Here is an 18,399-nt window from a genome sequence, read left to right on the forward strand (position 1 = left end):
TAAAAAGACACTTCTTCAAATGGGAGACCTGTTTAAGACGAGCAAAATCCCATTTCACCTCTATTGTAGCAGTTCCCTACAGTGTTCAATACACACTCCTGAACAGACACAAGCTATTACTTACTTGCTTGGATTCAATACTCTAGTTTATGGGCATCACTGCAAAAGGGAAAGTTGTCTGCCTTTTTCCAGCTGGGCACTACATCCCTCAAGCCTGTGCACATGCCAAGAAGCTGTGGTAAGCAACCACTGGAAACAGCCTTCTGCCATCTAGAGACAAAGACGTCAAATATAACAAGGAGAGGGGGGGACTACAATCTTCTTTAATGAGAAAAAGGGGAAAAATAGCTCTGCTACATGCTGAAGCAATAAGACCAAGACAGAAATGTGTAGGGAAAACTCATTGCTTGGGCAAGGAAAGGAAAAAGAAGCCTGTGTTGGAATATTTTGCTGTTTACAGTCAGACAACTTGCCAAGGAAAATATGAGCGTTCACAGACTGATACTGTACTTACACTGCTGCAGATTTCAATCACAGCCTTCAACTGCATCTTTCCTTTCTCAGAGGGCAGGACTGGGCACAGAGTGACCCATGGATACCATTGGGCAGCCTGGGGCTGCTGGGGCGTCTTCTGCCAAGCTGAGGTCTTGCCAATGTGAAAAGGTTTTACTCCTTTGACTACTACCATTAAATCAGCAGCATAATATCATCTAGAGGAATGCTTGCTCCAGACTAAAAGCATTTGCTAAATTTGATTTAAATCACTTCCAAAGCAATTAAAAAATACTCATGCCAGGATAAAAATGTCCAGATAAGGAACTACTGAAATTCTTAAGTTTCCCACTAATCTCCTTTTATGCCTCAATTTCTCATATTAACCTCACTGCTTAGGAGATTTGAGGCACTTGGAAATAGAGTTAATAAAAACACAGCTTTTATGCAGGCTTTCCAACAGCAGATGTTCAAGTATTTAAAAAAGCAGATTATTCCTGTATAGTGAAGGTACAGAGCTGAGCATCTGGGGTCACTTGGCCAATGCTACCCATTAAGCAAGAGATTCATCAATACAACTCTTTTACAGCACACTGTGACTCTCCCTGCAGATGTAGGGTTTCTGCACATCCTTGAGATGGGGTGGAAAAGGAGTGGAAAAGGGTGGAAAAGGGGTGGAAAATCCAGAACAGTGAGGACTGGCCCCACTGCTCCAACAGCCAGGCCCAAGACAACACTCAGCAATAGTACTCAGGCTCATAATAGCCAACACCTGATTGCCCATAACACACCATGTGCTCTGCTGGCACGAGCACCCCATCTCTGGGGTTGTGGGTGGTCCCTTGGTGCTTTGTGGCCCAATGCACCAAAAAACCCCAGAGGAGGAGACAAACGGAAAGAGCAGCTTTGATTCAAGCAATCCCAGGCATCCCAGCTCAAGATCTGAGCTTGGCAACACAGCAGTCTTGTGCACACTAAATGAGACCAAGGCTAGTGGCTGTGGCATGAATAAGGATATTCCAGCATCCATAGAACCTCCAAAGACCCAAACCAGGTTGTGAAAGCTATCCCAACACAGTCCAGTGCACAGCAGGAAGCAATCAACCCTCTAAGCCCCTAACAAAACAGAAAGCACTTTCTTTCCATGGGGTAAGCAGTAGCAGTTTAAACCACAATAACAGTTCCAGTGACCACAGCATCCTAATTTATTGGCCATCATATATCTGTAGAAGCTATTTTTCCAATGCTTCTCCCCTCCTGTCTGAGCCTAAAGGACAGAGATGCTCCCCAGGAACAAAACCAGCACTATTCAACAGAAACAAGTGGACTTTGTTATCCCATTTGGTTCACTCCTGTAAGTGGCACTGCCTCTCCTCTCCTATGCACTGCTTCAGCAGCCTGAAAAGCCCAAACTAAGGGAGAACACATGGGGCAGGAAGCTTGTTTTATGATGCTGGTGGGCAGGCAAGTTGCAACTGGCAGCACCTTACAGAAGAAACCTTACTTGTGAAACAGATTAAAGAGCCCAGCACATTCAGAGCCTCCTGACCTTCCCAAAGTGAGTGCAGAGGGGGTTTGGTACAGAAAATCCACTGGTTTTTGAGGTGCAGCCTTTTTTCCCTGGAAATTATGTACAAGAATTGGGATGGCAAAGAAAAACACCCTATTGAAAACCTACTGAGACATGCACCCTGCCTGTTCTGTAGGAGGGAGAACACATGAAGAGAAGGACCAGGATGGGGAAGGGATGGCAAATGGCAGCAGAGCTAAGAGGAAAATGCTTGACTAACAAATCGTGAAGAACCACTGGGGTGCTGCTCTGCAGGTAATGACAAAGCTTTTATCTCTATCTCACAGCTGGGAAATACAGAGAGGAGGAGGGGGGAAAAGTCCAGCTGAATGGATTTCACATTGTCTGAAGGAGAAGTTCAATGAAAGAAGCAAGATGAAGCTTAAAGAGGAGTTGGAGAAAGAGCACACAAGCAGATGCTCTGCACTCAGCAAGACTGAGGTGAAGCTGAGGAATCACTGTTAGAGAGGGAGCTGAGGAGAGATGCAAACTGATTTATCCCAGGTTACACTCAGAAGTCCAAAGCTGGACCAGTAACTAAATCTCTATTTTTGAGATCCTATAGCACTGCCTTAACTCCTTTCCATCCACACTCCCTGCAAAGGGCATCCTTTCATGCACCAGGACACACACAAACTAAGAGCAACCAGACCTAGACAGGCACTGGAACTGGTTCCTCCTGCATAAGGGGATTACATCCTCCTACACCTCCCCTTCCTTTCTTCCTCTGCTTAAAACAGAGTGGCCTGCCCCTTCTTGCTGTTGTCAGCCAAAGGGCTGCTCCTTGTCTGAAAAGACACCATCACTTCTTGTCTCCTGTCCCTGAAAGCCACTATCCTCAGGGAAGCAGAACCCGGTGTAACACCATGTCCATCACTTCCCAAAGGCCTTTCCAGGTGTGCACACGCGGGCGGGTGTGTTGTATGCACGCAACATCTGATTCAGTTTAAACCACTTTCCCTGATGGAGTAAGGGAGGCAAGTCTGGCAGCAGCTGCTCCGAGGAATCCTGGCAGGTCTTCAGGCCAGCAGGATCCTTCTCCAAAAATAGGATTTTATTTTCCTGTTGGCTGAAGGTGAAGCTGCTCAAACCAACCAGCCCTCCTGTCCTGTCTGTGAAAGGCTCTGCTTGCCAGCTGGCTCCAGCCAGGTGAATCACTGCCCAGCACTCTCCCCAGGGATGGAGATTGCAAGGCAAACAATTCAGACCAAAAGACAGAGGAGGTGGTGGTGGGGAAGGAGGGCTGAGGGCGAGAGAAGGCAGTCACTGGAAAAGAAGGAGAGTAAAATAAACAAGTGTAGCTTATGTTGGCAGCTGACACCTCTGAGAGCATTCTTGGTGCAGAGAGCAGACGTGAGCTCCTCCGCAGGTGGGCTGAAGGCAAAGTGGGTTGACTGAACCCAGCGCTGGTCCCTAGAGCAGCAAGAGTCACCTCAAAGGGAGCTGAGCAAACCTGATTCCTGCTCAGTTTACACAGCCCTACAGGAGCCTTTGCCATCTGCTCAGTGTAGACGTGGGATGGTGACAGCTTCCATCCCTGTGAAGAAGAGAGATGCTATCCTCAACTGATGGTCCCACTGTGGCTCCGCTCCTTTGTCACCCAAACCGGAGGTTCTCTCTCTCTTCCCAAGAGACTTCACAGCTCCAGGTCACATCCTCTTTGGATAAAGATTTCACAGCATTTTAAAGCATAGCTATGCCTCCAGGTGTGGGAGAACAGCACCCCAGGGCATCCCATTCCACCAGAGCATGAGCAAACGTCCCTTGAAGCCTCTTCAGCCGAGCATCCCTGAAGTTAACTGACAGCCCCTCCACACTCTTGCCCATTTGCTTTGTTCCTTTTATGCTTGTAAATGCTTTCTTCCCCCATCTCTGGGGCTCTAACAGAGTGCAGACAACACAGACCCCACTACCTAATGCTGAAGAGCACTGAATCTGCCACTGCTCCTAATAATTTATGGGCAAGATTTCCAAATCAAGCATCCTCCTATTTAGGAAAGCTTTGGAGATGGAAATATTCTCAGACTTTAAAGTGATACTTGCATTATTTTTCCCTTATCATTTCTAAAGAGGATCTTTTTGGGGCTTTGATCTGATTTATCAATGAACATTTCCCTGGAAGAAGAAAGATGCTCTTGTTCTCAGGAAACCTTGGTTCAATTCTCATGTGTTTTAGAATGAGAAATACAAGTCACTTAGGGACATACTTAGAAATAAACCATCTGTGGGTTTGTTTCTTTTCTCTCAGTGGAAGTTACGAGCTTTGGCACCTTTCAAACCCTTTTCCCTGAGTTTTCAGTACTTTTTTTTTTTGCCCATTCTTTAACAAAAATGAAATATGTGCTAATATTGTCCACCTTGCCAGGTTATGTTGTTGATGTCAGCATGAACAGACACATATGCTGATATCGGAATGATAAGTAACCATGCAAGCACCTCACCATGGAGATCTGGGAAACTCCAGACATGTGAAACAGCTGAGGCCAAAAAGGGGTGGTGACATTTGCTCTGGGCTCGTGCCTGCATTTCAGAGTGATGAACCAGGCCCAGAGGGGAGGAGAGATCGGTGTCCACTTCCAGTGTCCAACCTCAGTGTTAAGAAAGTCACTGATTGCTCAAACCAAATCTGTTTTAAAAATCTAAGTTAATAAGGAATGATTATAGCAAAGGATTAACTTAGGTGACTAACAAGAAAAACTCAATTCATGGGCTAAAGCTGTCTCGTAACAGAGGAGTTTTGTTGATTCTGATTTCCAGAGCCTCTACTTGATTTTTCATCCAAACAGAATGATTAACATCATATTTTATTAATGTTTTTAAATCAAGCAGTTCCTGAAGAAGGAAACGAACTTTTTGGTGCTCTGCTGGGGTATTGGCACAAGGCAGAGGAGTCACCCAAGTCCTGTCCATCAGCTCCTGCAGTGCTCCTCCCTGCAGCTCATCTTGGGGATGTACCTGTACAAACAGGTCCTCAACCTGTGCATTTCTCCACTGACTTTACCTGTCCACATCTGGAAGTGCATCTCTATCCGCACACAGCCTACAGGTGAACCTGAACTGTGACACCAGCTGGGAAGGAATGCTGTGTCTGTTGGATAAGTCCAACCCATCCAACTTGGTGGATGAGTCCACTGAGTGCTCAGGTGAATCAGACCTGAGCTGTGAAGCTGTGTGGAAGAGAAACATTAATTTTCTGAGGATGTATATGGATAACACCATCTAAGATCAGTTAAAATACCATCCCCATTTCTTTCAGACCTGAAGAAATGTCTTGTGGACCAACACACTGCAATTACCACCCAGCTAAGCGGAAAACCACAGTTTATCCCTCCTTCCTCAGAATTTTTGCCATTTTAATTACAGTATTTCTTTAAAATGCTTCTCAATATTTAAAGAGAAGAACAGCTCCGTTCTTTCTTCTTTTTCTTTGGAAAATAACAGCATCTCAGTGACACAAGAGACATGGCTGGATCCTCAGCAGCCCACGTGCGCCATGGTACTCAGTAGGTGAGAGCCTTTAAGCTCTTATGCTTACAACCTTACGCTTAGGTCCTGTTTTTCTCATGAGAAAATCCATATGGGCTGCCCCTTTGCAGGCCAAGGGAGCCCACTCAAGTCAACTGGAGCTTGGAAACTATTTGTTAAAGAAGAGGTACTTGGAATGCTGTTAGCAGTTTCCCAAATCTCAGCTTGTCTGGTGCAGGAGACTCCTGCTTGGTTCACTCCAAATGCAAGGAAGAGCCTGAGTCGCATCCAAAGCAAAGACTGGAGCAAGAAGAGAGGAGCTGTTTATGATCTTATTTCCTACAGAGAAGAGCAAAATCTACTTTCCCAGTAATTTGTGGTTATGCCAGCCTTTCCAGACACATGGCAAAACATGGCCCTATTGTTTGCATGGACAACAGATGAGAGTGTGTAACTTGGCAAAGCCCCATGCACTTATGTTCACCACTAAGTTATCTTAGCCGTATATCAACAGGTTGGGGGAAGCTGTGAAACAAAACCTCCCTAACCCAAAGGCAGCCCTGCTTTTTGCACTCTAGTGTCTCCTACAAGGCAATGCCTTTTCATGTGATGCCCATATCAGTGGGGAGCACAGGGGTATCACACGCACATCCAACATCTGACAAAGATGAAGAGAAAGGACTTGAAGCAGGAGCTAAGATGCTAACTTCCTAAGTCAACATGGAAGAAGACAGCAAACATGAAAAACAGCCTGGCAAGACAGCACCACCGCGTTACAAGCTGAGAGCTGGCAAAGGGGACCCTGCCTGTGGTCTGCTCATGGAAAGCTGATGCCAGATTCGGCAGCTTGCCACCGCGTTGATGCTCACAGCCACTACTGAGGCTGGGCTGGAGTGGCTGCCAGATCACTGCTGGCTCTCACAGCCTCCACACTGTGGCTGACAGGCAGAGGGAAGGGAGACTTCTGGACTTGCCAATGCACTGATCCCCAATACTCAGAATCCACGTGCCACTTCATAACACCTCTCCCTTGACACCTGAGCAGTATAATCCTTACTATTTACATGCCAAGTTGCAGCTACTGAGCTCAATGGAGAGCTCATTGTGTTATCCTTTTTGTGCCTGCAGTCAAGAAGCTGCTTGTCTGAAGTTGCCACAGGATAAACCAGGTCCCACATCCTCTTCCTCCTCCTGTGCAGCCACCAAGCAACACATCTCCCCACCTTGCCTTGCACACTCCAGCCATTCTCACAGGCTGTGTCAGCTTTTCTGGCCACACATCTGAGCACAAACCCTCCCTCTGGGCCTGTTGCTAACACAGCAGTAATTGACTCTACCTGTCAAGCTGTATCCTCAGAGCTGCACTTCAGCAACATGCTGGCACTTGCCAAAGGCTGTGCAAAGCCTGATGCCTGTCAGGATGTGTTATCCTCCCTTGCTTGAGGCTAACAGGACACAGGAACCCCCATCACACACCCAGCAGCTGATGGGACGTGGCTGCCTATCATCACACACATAAGCAGCTTGGTCTAATGGAAGGTGTCCTTGCCAATAGCAGGGGGTTGGAACTGGATGAGCTTTAAAGTCCCAAACTGATGGACCCTTTGGTCCAGGGCTTTTCTTTCACAAGGTGTTTGTTCTGATGGGATGCTCCAAGGATTCAGCTGAGCCACAGGCATGGGACCAGTAACACCAGCAGGTTCTCAGGAAACTATAAGGAAACCTCAGCTGTGTTTGGCTAAATCGTGAGTAGACCTCAGACAAACCCAAGTATGTCTTGGAACTAAACTTTGCTCCTTCCTTTCTATCTCTGTTAAAATCATGCCACTAATAAAACGTATTTCAAGCAAACATCAGGCATGACAGCGCAGTATCAGTACTGATACTCTATGTGAAAAAAGAGATACAAGCATGCGTCAGTAACAAAGATGAACAACAAGAGAGCTAAAAGCTCTTTGGGTCTATTTCCTGGAAAAATGCCTTTCTTTCTCCAACAGGCCTTGAGAACTTCTGAAAACATTACACTCTGTTTGAAGGTTCATACAATCTGCAGTGCAGTCATTTCTGATTGCGGCTACTCATCTCCCACAGCATTAAGGAAACCCTATCACTTCCAGCTTCGCACTTCTTGAATGATCACTACCTATAGCACCTCTTCCTGTGGGTCACATCCTTCAGTGATAGCCCATCTCCTTTCCAAAGGTCAACTAGGATTGGAACATTGGTTCTGCATGCCAGTCTAGCACGTAACAACAGCTTCCCTCATTCCTTTTCCTCCAGCACCATGCAGACCACAACCCACAGCAATGGGGCCTTTCTTATTCTCCTTTTATTTATTAATTTTCCCCAGCTGCTCAACTGAACACCCGAAAAATCCACAAAACCACCATAAAAAGCCATTCTTTTCAGCCACCGCACTGGCAAGATTGAAGGCTTAAGTGACCGCCTGCTTCAGCTCCATGCCTCCAGCCTACATCTAAACCAGGCAGCAGATCCAGGCGCATACAGGCTCATGTTATTTCAGTCTCCCCAGTGCATTGTACTTTAATCACAGCTCTCCATGTGGCCCACCAGAGTTCAGCAGGGCCCATGTGTTAGAAATGCACTGCAGGGAGAGCAGAGCGGGAGGTGGAGTCAGTTGGTTCCACGACACATTCACTATGTCCCTCCTAGCTCTGCAAAACTTAACTTCCCTGGAAGGGTTTCAAGATCTGACTCATGTCCAGTTCTTCTATTTTAATCATTCCCTCTTACATCATTCTCGGAGGCCCACGGTGTCACATGCAAACTCCCCCAGCCCCCTGCTCCTCCTCTGCCGAGCACTTAATCCGCTGCCATTTCTCATCCCAAACAAAACTAGGTAGAGAAACATATTTGATACCAACTTCTTCCCTACCCTCCAGAGCATTCACCAGCTTTGGATGGCAGCTTTCAGGAGCTCTCTTTTGCAATAACACTGAAATAGAGCAGGAACAGTAGCCACGCCAGCAAACCGAGTGGCGTGGGGATGAGAGAGACCAGAAACATATCACAGCAGGCTCACTAACACTGCAAACCAGCTGGGAGACAGCACAGGCCAGGAGATAAGTATTGGGAAAGGAACCAGGGAATGGTTCCTACTCTCCATTCTCCCAGTGACTTCCTGAATAACTCTGGATTGTCACTTAATCTTTTCGTTCACGCTCAGAGTACAAATCATCACCATCAGCCCATTCAAGATTTCTTATTAATCCTGATATCATGAAACAGGGATGGAGCCAGAACTCTCTGAAGGAGCCGGGTAGAACAAAGGTGCTGATGCTCAGCCATTTAATCCCTTTCTCTAGATCCCAGCCTGAATGCCTCCACGGTTGAGAGATTCCCTGCTCATCTCAAGGGAGCCCCTTGTTTGTAACAGTGACCTCCAAACAAAAACCTCTTGCCTGGAAGATTCCAAACGCTAGCCAAACAACAGCTGGAATGCTTTGAGCCTCCAGTGTGCTCGGTGCAGAAACAAGGCAGAGAGCAGAAACCCTGCACCTAACGACAGTTGCTTTGTTTGTTCTACTCTGGTCAATGAGTCACCGTCCCATCGATGGGCCCTTTGCAGTTGTTCATCACAAAGGTTTCTGGTACAACCAGGGGCTTTACAGAGCTGTCAGATCTGGTACAAATTTCCACCAGCCTTCCCCAAAAGAATCTGCTCAACCTCCCCTCCATCCCAAGGAAAGAGGAAGAGGCAGGAGTGATGAACGTGGCACTGTTGGGATGCTTGCATGGCTTTGACTATGAGAACACCAGTGAGGGTGGGACTGTGCAAAGCAGGTGTTTACATGAGAGGGTGACAAGGAAAATCATTGGGTTTTTCCCTGTGTGGGTGAGTGGACATCTCACAATGAGCCTGTGAGTGCAGCAGTGTCAGGGGATCAAGGGAAACTCAGGCTAACGTGAAAGACAAAGTTCAAAGGCAACGAGACATGGAGTAAAAACCATTCTGCTAAAGGCACACACAGAATTGCTTGTAAGAAGGCTGCTGTGGACAATGCTTTCCTTTCTGTCCTTTCCCTCTTGCTTCTACTCATGTCAGTACTTTTCCCACCTGCTTTCAATTTGCTTTTTGCCACAGTCAGCACAAACCCCATTCTTCTCCTATGCAGCTTTCAGTTTCCCCCTTGTATTTGGTGCTACTTGCAAGCACCGATTCCTCCTGGCCAAGCTCTCAAATCTACCTGGTCTCTTTGCTCTGTAAGCTTCATCTGATCTGTAGCTGCATTACCTCTGTACCACCACCATGGACAAAAAGGTTTCTATGCAGAAGTGCACTAGAATTATGCAAACCAGGATGGCACAAGGGTTGGGGAGAGTCACAGCAAAGAGGCAGCAAACACGATGGGAGTGATGGAGCATAGAGCAGGCACAGGCACCTGAGATGCTGCAGTCACAGTGGCGAGTTAGAAGTGAATTCATGGAAGGGGATGGTCAGAGGGAGGACAGAGGGGAAGACATTACAGAAAAGAATCTGAGAAATGTCAGATCTAAGACAGCATAGAGACAGTGCAAAAAAACAGGCAGAGAATAGAAGAAAGGAAGAGAACACCATTTGTATCTTCAGGGTTCTTCCTGCTAGAGAAAATAGATATGGAAAGATTTGTTTGATCTTCCCCTTCAGTTCCCATCAGAAGATATGAAAGGCCCCAGCCAAAAGCCAGATGCTTTGTTTCCAGTTTCATTCAACAAGGTCTGCATAATAGACGAGGAAAAACTTTACCGGCCTACCCATCTTGCCCCTCTTCCCAGGAACTCCAGGGATCCCCTGCAAGAAAAACACACAGAGAAAGAAGAAAAAATAACAGGTCTGCTTGAGAAAGCAAACAGGCAACCACCAATACAAACCAAAGCTAGAAGAGAAAGGGGAACGCAAACCAGGCTAATGACTGCGGCATTGTTCAGGAATCAAAACGTCAGCTGCGAGAGCAGAAGACAATTAACCTTCACCCATTAGCTATAGCCCTCCCTGAGGACACACACACAGGCAGCATCCACACCCAGGGCAAGAGGCTGGAGCTGTGCTTAGCAGGAGCAGTCATTAAGCTACTGGTCTGGAAGTGACTGAAGGCCACCGCGAAGGGAGAACTTGTGTTTATGTTTCTTATTTAGTTATACAAGCATTAAATCAGCGACTCTAGAGCACAGGGTAGTCCCCTCCCAGGCAGGCACACACACACATGCTCACTCCCACATGCTCTCGGGACACCGCTTGTTTCTGGAGCTTCCATTGGAAGGAGAAAGAGCTGGAATCAAACAGTCTTCATCGTGCAGTGACCTTCCTTAGGAGCTCTTGCAGGGAAGAGGGGGTCTTGGATGGGCAGGGATCAGACAAGTGGGGAGATGTGGGAGCAAAAAAGCAAGGGAGGTCCTGCAAAGCTCTGAATATGTGGGATTGGAGGAGGTATGATGGAAAGGATGGAGGGAAAGGAGGACACATGGGAACAGCAGCCATAGCTGCCCATCCACAGGCCCCAGTCTTGACTGCTCAACTTGATGCAACTGGAAGGAAAGGCATTGTCAGAAAACCCCTTCCAAGAGCCAGGTTCTTTCCAGACATCTCTAGTTGGACAGCCAAAACGCTGGGATGCTGTGGGTGGGACGTTACTGCTGTGGGAGCAGGGAATTTCCACATATATCCTTATTCCCACCCCACCCCACTAAGATGAACTAGTAAGGGTAAAGAGGAAGGCAGGGAATTAAGTGAAGGAAAGCCTCCCCTCTCTACTCAACAGTGACGTGTATTGACCCTGTTTGAAGCCTATTTTTTTCCTGACATGAATGTCAGTATTATACAGAGACACAAATCTTCATGCAGGGGTAGAAACAGGCTAAAGAAGGCATGGGAAAACTTTAGGGATGCTTGCTTTTTCCATCCAGAACAAGGGATAAAGAAGATTACAAGATTCAAACTGTATTCAAACAAGGTTTTCTCCACAAAATACTCACTCGTTCTCCATCAGCCCCTGGTAGCCCAAATAATCCTGGAAGGCCAATGTATCCCTAAAGAAAAGAGGAAACAAGTAGTCAAATACATTTCTCCCTTAGTAACCAGTCAGTCTTCTCTGAACAGCAGAGCATCCTCCAGCGTTGGTCAATGGCAGCCGTGATGAAATAAACCTTGAGGCAAGTGTATATGCCCATGGACTGCATGGTGCTGGCTTCCACGATGTAGTCCAAGGGCACATACCCTCACACCAGGGATCATGAGGACTCCAGGCAGGGAGAGGCCAGCAAGAAGAAACCTTACCTGGGCTGGCACTAAGTGAACCTGGGGGAAACGGAGCTTGGTTCAAGGTTAGCAAGAGTGAAAGCAGAAATAATCCACATGCTTACACCTCCTTTCATGGCTCTTTCCCTGCCTTGGGCACTCATTCCCAGCTGTGTTGGGGGAGCATCCTATTGTACCAAGCCCTTTCTGCTTGTCCTCTACCACATGGTGGTCAACCACTGCAGCTCTTTCCTATGCAAACACCACCACTTCCTGGCATTCAAAGCTGCTGACCACATCCTTGCTGAGAGAGGCTCTGCCTAAAGCCTTTCCATGCCAGCCATTGCATCACCAAAGCCTTGTGCAAACTCTTGTCAACCCAAGCACCAAAGCTGGGTCTAGGCAGAGAGAGGCTGAACGTGCGACTTCAGGCTCACCCTGTAGATACAGACACCAACTGTAAAGAAGCCTCCTTTGCACCAATGTGTTTAGCACAAAATCTGCTCCTTTCACACTCATCCTTTTCAAGTATGTGGCCTTGGGATCCTGCTCAGACAAGACACACTGCATCAAAAGCCACATTTTCCTTCCCTTCAACAATTGAAGCCTTGTGTTTAATCCTCTCTGCTCAGCACTTAGCACAAAGTTACCTTGTGCAAAGGACTAATTTCTGCCAAACATGCAGAATCAAAAGGAGGTGAATTTCAGCAGGGAGCCCCTTCAGTGGCACCTCTCTGTTACAGAAGCCAAGTGTTAACACTGATTTTCTCTCATCTTTCTTCCTCCATCATCACTACTTCTCTTACTGTCAACCCCACCAAACTTTTTCACCGCTCCCTTCAGCTCATGCTTCCTTTAGGGATAATACCTAGCTGGAAAATGTGGCTACATTAAAATGGTGCTGTCTGCCTTTGCCTCCTGAATCCCAAGTCAAACCACATAACTACTTTCTGCAGGAGATACAAAGAGGTAGTGGATGGAGAGGAGCCCATAGTTGGCTCCCTGAATGCACAAAAATGCTGATATATTTAGTACCCAGTTGTGATTGACTACAACTGAACTGAGAAATGGCTTTCTTGAGTAGGGATGAGTATTTCAGTCCTCGGCACTCAGGAGTGCAAAGTGGAAAATAGTTTTCAAGCCTCACATTCCGCACATCCACCATATGATAGTTATGGTCCAGTGGCATAGAATAATGATTGAATATAATAATAATAATAATAAATAGAATAATAATAATAAATGTCCAGTGACAAAGAACTCCATCACTTGCAGAAGTCAGGGAGCAAGTTGGGCTATCATAGGATAGTTAGGGTTGGAAAGGACCTTAAGGTCATCTAGTTCCAACTCTGAGATCTTCCCCTTTCCTGCAGGACACTGAACATGCCACCTCCCTTCCCAGCTCAGGAATAGCTACAGGGTCAGCATTTGTTTATTCCTTGCAGTTTTCCTAGTGATGAAAGCCAGCTGCTTGAATTTATTGCACACAGAGAAAGCATCGCGTTGGAGAAACTGGGGATTTTATTGGGTCTGAATCTCATTGTGAATTGATAATTGCAGGAAAAGAACAAAATGTGATTAATGAGAAACTTCAGTGGTAAAAAATACATAAAAATAACCCTCTGCAATGAGAATGAACCTCCAGCAATTCAATTTGATGAGCAAACCCAGGCAGAACAGAGATACTGTTTGTATTTGCACATGGCTTCAAGATGCTGGCTTGCTACTTGGCATAATGATATAAATCACTCCCAAACCCAGGGTTATACCCAAAAGAGTCCATATTCAGCATGGTCAAAGACCACTGAACAACACTTATTGAAACTAAAGATGCCTTTGGGAGATGGGGCTTGTAGAAAGGCCAGACTTTGGTCTTTGGTAGGAATTTGTTTGCCATTCTTTGCTCTCCTGCAACGTGAGCTCTGACTTTGTATCATCAGTGCTGTTATTGAACTTTGATCTTGGTGCATTCCATGTTTAATATAAAAAGTGGAGCAGTGGTTCAATAAACAAGCCATGCATGGTTGAAACCCTCAGAATCCAACAAATAAAAACAAATACTTTCAGGATTGCAAAATTAAGCATAAGGTTTCTTGAGAAGCTTTTGGTAAAAACAAGTAGGGAAAAGACAATGAAAGGCTGCTTACCCGACTGCCTTTTGGGCCAGCTTCCCCTATGGGGCCAGGTAAACCCTAGAACAGAAGGGAAAAAAACAAAGACAAATGTGGACAAGCTTTAACTTAACCTATCGAGCAGTGCCAAATCCCCAGCACTATCCCTGCGTGGTTCTGCTTTCGGTGCCCAGTTCAAGGCATAGCAACAAAGGAGAAAACAAGGACAAAACATACAAATAACAGATCTCCCATTGTTGAGGAGCTAGGACTCTGCAGAACCTGAGACTGCTGCACATAGTGAGCCTTCCCTGGGGCTGGAGTAGAGATTTCTGATCAAAAAGGCTAATGCAGCAGGGTGCACAGAGCTTGTGTTACACTTGAGATGCGATGGACAGTGATGCTCTGTACCCAATAGCCCTTGATTCATTTTCCTGCCTAACTGAACACATGCATAGCAATCACAAATGTATTTCAACACCTGTTTAGGGAACACAGGCAGACCCTGGTGCAGTGAGAAAGCCTCTCTAATTCCTGCAGCCTAGAAAACCACTTAGCAGTGCGGGTACCACAATCTCTCTAACCTTTTGCAGCATCGACAGCTATGGGAAGAGATGAAAATACTTATGTATAAATTCCTTATTCTACTTCTATGCCTATTGCTGCTCATTTAAACTGCTGTGGAAATGAACCCTGTAAAAATGCATAATGGGTTTTCATGTTTATTGTCTTCTAGCAAGCTCCCAGATCAATTTTTTTTTCTGGTTACAAATGTTGTTAGGCTTTTTTGGAAGGGTAATGAGAAAAAGAGAAGGCAAAGTCCCTATTTTCTTTATCTGGCAGCACTGCACACACAGCCTGGGATGTGAAAGTCAGGTTGTGCTCTCTTGTACGACTGCCAAAGACTTCAGCCATGGGGGTGAGGTTCACAGTCCTGCCTCCGATGTGCAAATCACAGCAGAGCCAAGCTCCCTTTCCCATACTGCTGCAGAGCCAGCAGAGCTGACAGGAGTAACAAGTAGTAAAATCTCAGCAAAGTAAACAGCTCCAATGCTGGGTACACATTTCAGATAGGCTCAAAAAGCTGCCTGAAGAAAAAGTCTCTTTCCTGACCCAAAGCCCATTTTAAGAAAGCATTTTTGTTCTTCATATGTCAATGGCCAAGTTTTCACCTTGCTTATCAGATGGGCAGAAGGCTGCTGTGAATTGCGTTCATTAACCTTGTATGTCCAAAATAGCTTGGACCTCTTCTTACTGGTCATCTAACACACCTTCACACCTAGGAGCTTCTTTGGCATGCAAATCTCTAAGAGCCTTTCAGAGTATGAATGGAGCATTTAGTCAGGTGCATAAAGCTCTTTATCCAGTTCTACCATCTACACTCTCCAGTGTGCTAAGCAAGGTATCCGTCTAATTTTCAATTTAAAATGGAACATTCATTATTGATAGTCCAAGGCAGGGGATGTAGAGGAGTTCTGTGCATTGACATCCTGTTTAGTCCAATAACCTGCACACATATGAGCTCATGACAAGCCTGATGGACTCATAACACACTGCCTGGGGTTCTCTGACACCTCCCTGCCTCTTGGCATAGACTTAATGTGGCTAAATCCAACGTTAATGTGTCTATTAGAAGGACAAACTCTTTTCACTGTAGAGTGTTACAGGGCCAGGTCTTCTGCCTTCCAACAGATTTCATTTAGGGTCTTACAGTTCTTTCACCTTAATTTTCTTCCTACTACTCAGCATCTTACATCAGTAAGAAACAAAGTGTCCAATCCTGATCTATTTTCCTTTGAAAACAAAGGTTTGGTTTTCTTTCATCATCATTTTTTTGGCAACTGGATGATCTTTGTATGTAACTTATGGTCCACACATAGTTTTATATATGTGTATATATATGATTCTGCTAGTGAATTTTACCAGTGAGAATCCATCTGAATAATTTCTTACAGTCATATGCCTTTTTCTGTCCCAGGTTCCTAACTTGTCCAATATGAGATGCAAAATGTGCCTAATACTCAGGCATACTCCAGAAGTCTGCACTGTCTTTAGTGGGGCACGTATGCAGCAGGGCACACATTTGGCTACCTGCACACCCAAATCCCTAGTCTGTGCACAGCACGATGAGATTTACTGCACCTGCCTGCCAGGATAACCTTTGGCTCCTGGACTTCCATCCGGTCCTCGTTCGCCCTTTGGGAAGAGAAAAGAAAGGGCACATCAGGTAAGGTGGATGTCACACTTGTGGAGCCTTTTTAGCTGCTTTATTCTCCGAGCTGGGGAGGGAAAGGGGGATGGAATGGATAAACCTGATGCAAACTTATAGAGAGGAAGAAAATATTCAGGGTAAACAGTGGGATAAATAAATGAGGAGGGAGAAAAACATGGAAGCCAAGTCAGTAGGATCCATGCGTCAAGCAAGTGTTGCTATTCCTCCTTCTCTCCCCATCTGCAGTGAAAGCAGCAGATAGTTTGAAACAAGGAGGCTAAGAGAAGGTGTAAGGCTGCATCTATATCTGGCATATGGAACCGTTTTACTGGGGTGGAAGCACTGCCAAAATTCTTCCAAACTAAATGGATTCATGTATAATATCCTTTAACATCACTGCTAACAGGGCCTGCTATTCATTGCCTTTTTTTTTCTTCCTGAACTGCAAACATCAGGCTTAACCAAATAAAGAGGGGGGGAGAAAAGGGGAGAACAGGAATGGGCTTTGGGAGGGGAATTACATGTTAGTATTTATACGATGTGGTTAGTAAACTCCAGGTGAAGTTAATGTAAAAGGAAACGTAAAGGGGGAGTAGGGAGCTGGTGTTTCTTCCACCACCACGTACGCTTGGTATTGGTCGAGCAATGAAAATGAGAAAACAAATGGAAACTCCTTCCAACCTGCTGGTGCTTGGTCAGTGTATGTGTACAGCTGGAGTTCACTGCACATCCCTATATGTACTACATTAGCCTGGGAAGGAGCTGGCTGGCCACACTGAGCAGGCTGTACAGCATCCAAAGTAGCAGCAGAGTCAGCAAATCCATCCCCCTCTCTAAAGGTCCAGTGTTGGAAAGTGGGAAGACTCACCTGGTCTCCAGGGTGACCTGGTGGTCCAGGGTAGCCTTTATATCCCTGTTGAAATAGGAGGGAAGAGATGAAGAAGAAGGAAAAAAGTAAGAATAATAAAATAACCTGGTTTTGGTTTGAATTTCTGCAGGTTTTGGTTTGAGATTTCTTTTGCAGTTCTAAGAAGCAGCAAAGTTTTAGGTATGGGATAACACTGCACCATCACACACACTTTTACCTGCTTTGTGCTGCAAGCGTTCCCAGACAACAACCTGCACCCACTGGGGTCTGGCCTGGTGGTTACTCAAAGACTTGCTCTGTGAACAGACTTTAAGCAGTATCTACACTCAGATCAGTCTATTTGTAACCTACACCTTTAGCAAAGCCATTAGAAAACTACAGGCTGAAATGTTGGCTTAGGGCAATATGAGTCACTCCCATTTTTGAGCGCTCGGTTTTGCTTTAGGACTTGAAATGCCATAGAAAACACCAAAATAACCTTTTACTATTATGGGAAATTTCAGGTTGATTGTTTAGCTTGGATTTGTCAAGCTTCCAGCTTTTCTAATTTAATTACTACAAGGCACAGCACAATCCAGAGTCCTTCATTATGAAGCTACCTAAAATGGTGAGCATCTCTCTCTTAACCTGCTCTCTCTGCTGGATTAATGCGAAGGAGTTTCTTAGTCCAGCTTGCTAGCTGGCAAGCACTGCAGGCTTCAAATCATTCTCACAGGTCATCTATAAACCTGCTTCAGGACAAAGGCAGCCTGTTCGGCTGCAGACTGATCACTGTGTATTTGAAGAGTTTGCTTTCTCCAGGGTTTACCTAGAGCCCTTTTCAAACACTGAGTAAATCCTGCAAGCGACAGGCACTTCAGGTACATTTTTTGCCCCCTTCTCCTTTGTTATTTTGCTTCAGCTATTTACGACAAACTTATTTCCACTGAGTGGAGTCAGAGCAGATGAGAAGATGAAATCCAGTTACTGTTTAGCTGGGTGACCAGCAGGATTTATAACAAAAAAGGGTAGAAAATTTAACTTGAAACAAATGGTGAGAGAGAATAAACAAGAAACATCCCTGCAGAAATAGCAGGATGCTTTCAGGGTGGGTTACAACTGCTTGTTGTAACTCAGTCTCTGCTCCTCACTGTCCCCAGCCAGAGCTCACAGCCACATTGCCTGTCTGTGAGACCCTCAGGGGAGCATCCCCCTGCTCTGGAAGTCATAACCAACCCTTGGTTTGGCCGAGGGCTTGGCCTTTTGCTTCACTCACAGATGAACCCAAGCCTGTTTCTGCTCCCAGGTCCACACCTCTTCTTAATGGCTTTTTTATCCTTCCCATGAGCTAGTGTAGACCCACAGCCTAAGCCTTCGCTGGCAGAGGGATGTGATGCTCTCAGCCATCCCCACTGCTACCCACTCCCCTTTGCATTCCTCTTTGCTCATAATTCAGACATTCTGGCC

General features: G+C 45.9%; 1 protein-coding gene across 1 annotated transcript in view; it reads right to left on the reverse strand.

Annotated features, from left to right (window-relative positions):
* Window positions 1-18,399, reverse strand: part of COL27A1 (collagen type XXVII alpha 1 chain) — a 153,294-nt gene that overhangs the window by 90,952 nt on the left and 43,943 nt on the right. Inside the window, exons 8-12 of the mRNA XM_034067355.1 lie at window positions 16,954-16,998; window positions 16,016-16,069; window positions 13,910-13,954; window positions 11,501-11,554; window positions 10,275-10,319 (exon numbers count right to left, since the gene is read on the reverse strand). Of these exons, the coding sequence (XP_033923246.1) occupies window positions 10,275-10,319; window positions 11,501-11,554; window positions 13,910-13,954; window positions 16,016-16,069; window positions 16,954-16,998 (243 nt within the window). The remainder of the gene's footprint in view (window positions 1-10,274; window positions 10,320-11,500; window positions 11,555-13,909; window positions 13,955-16,015; window positions 16,070-16,953; window positions 16,999-18,399) is intronic.

Source organism: Melopsittacus undulatus, chromosome 11, assembly GCF_012275295.1.
Source record: "Melopsittacus undulatus isolate bMelUnd1 chromosome 11, bMelUnd1.mat.Z, whole genome shotgun sequence".
Taxonomy (NCBI): Eukaryota; Metazoa; Chordata; class Aves; order Psittaciformes; family Psittaculidae; genus Melopsittacus; species Melopsittacus undulatus.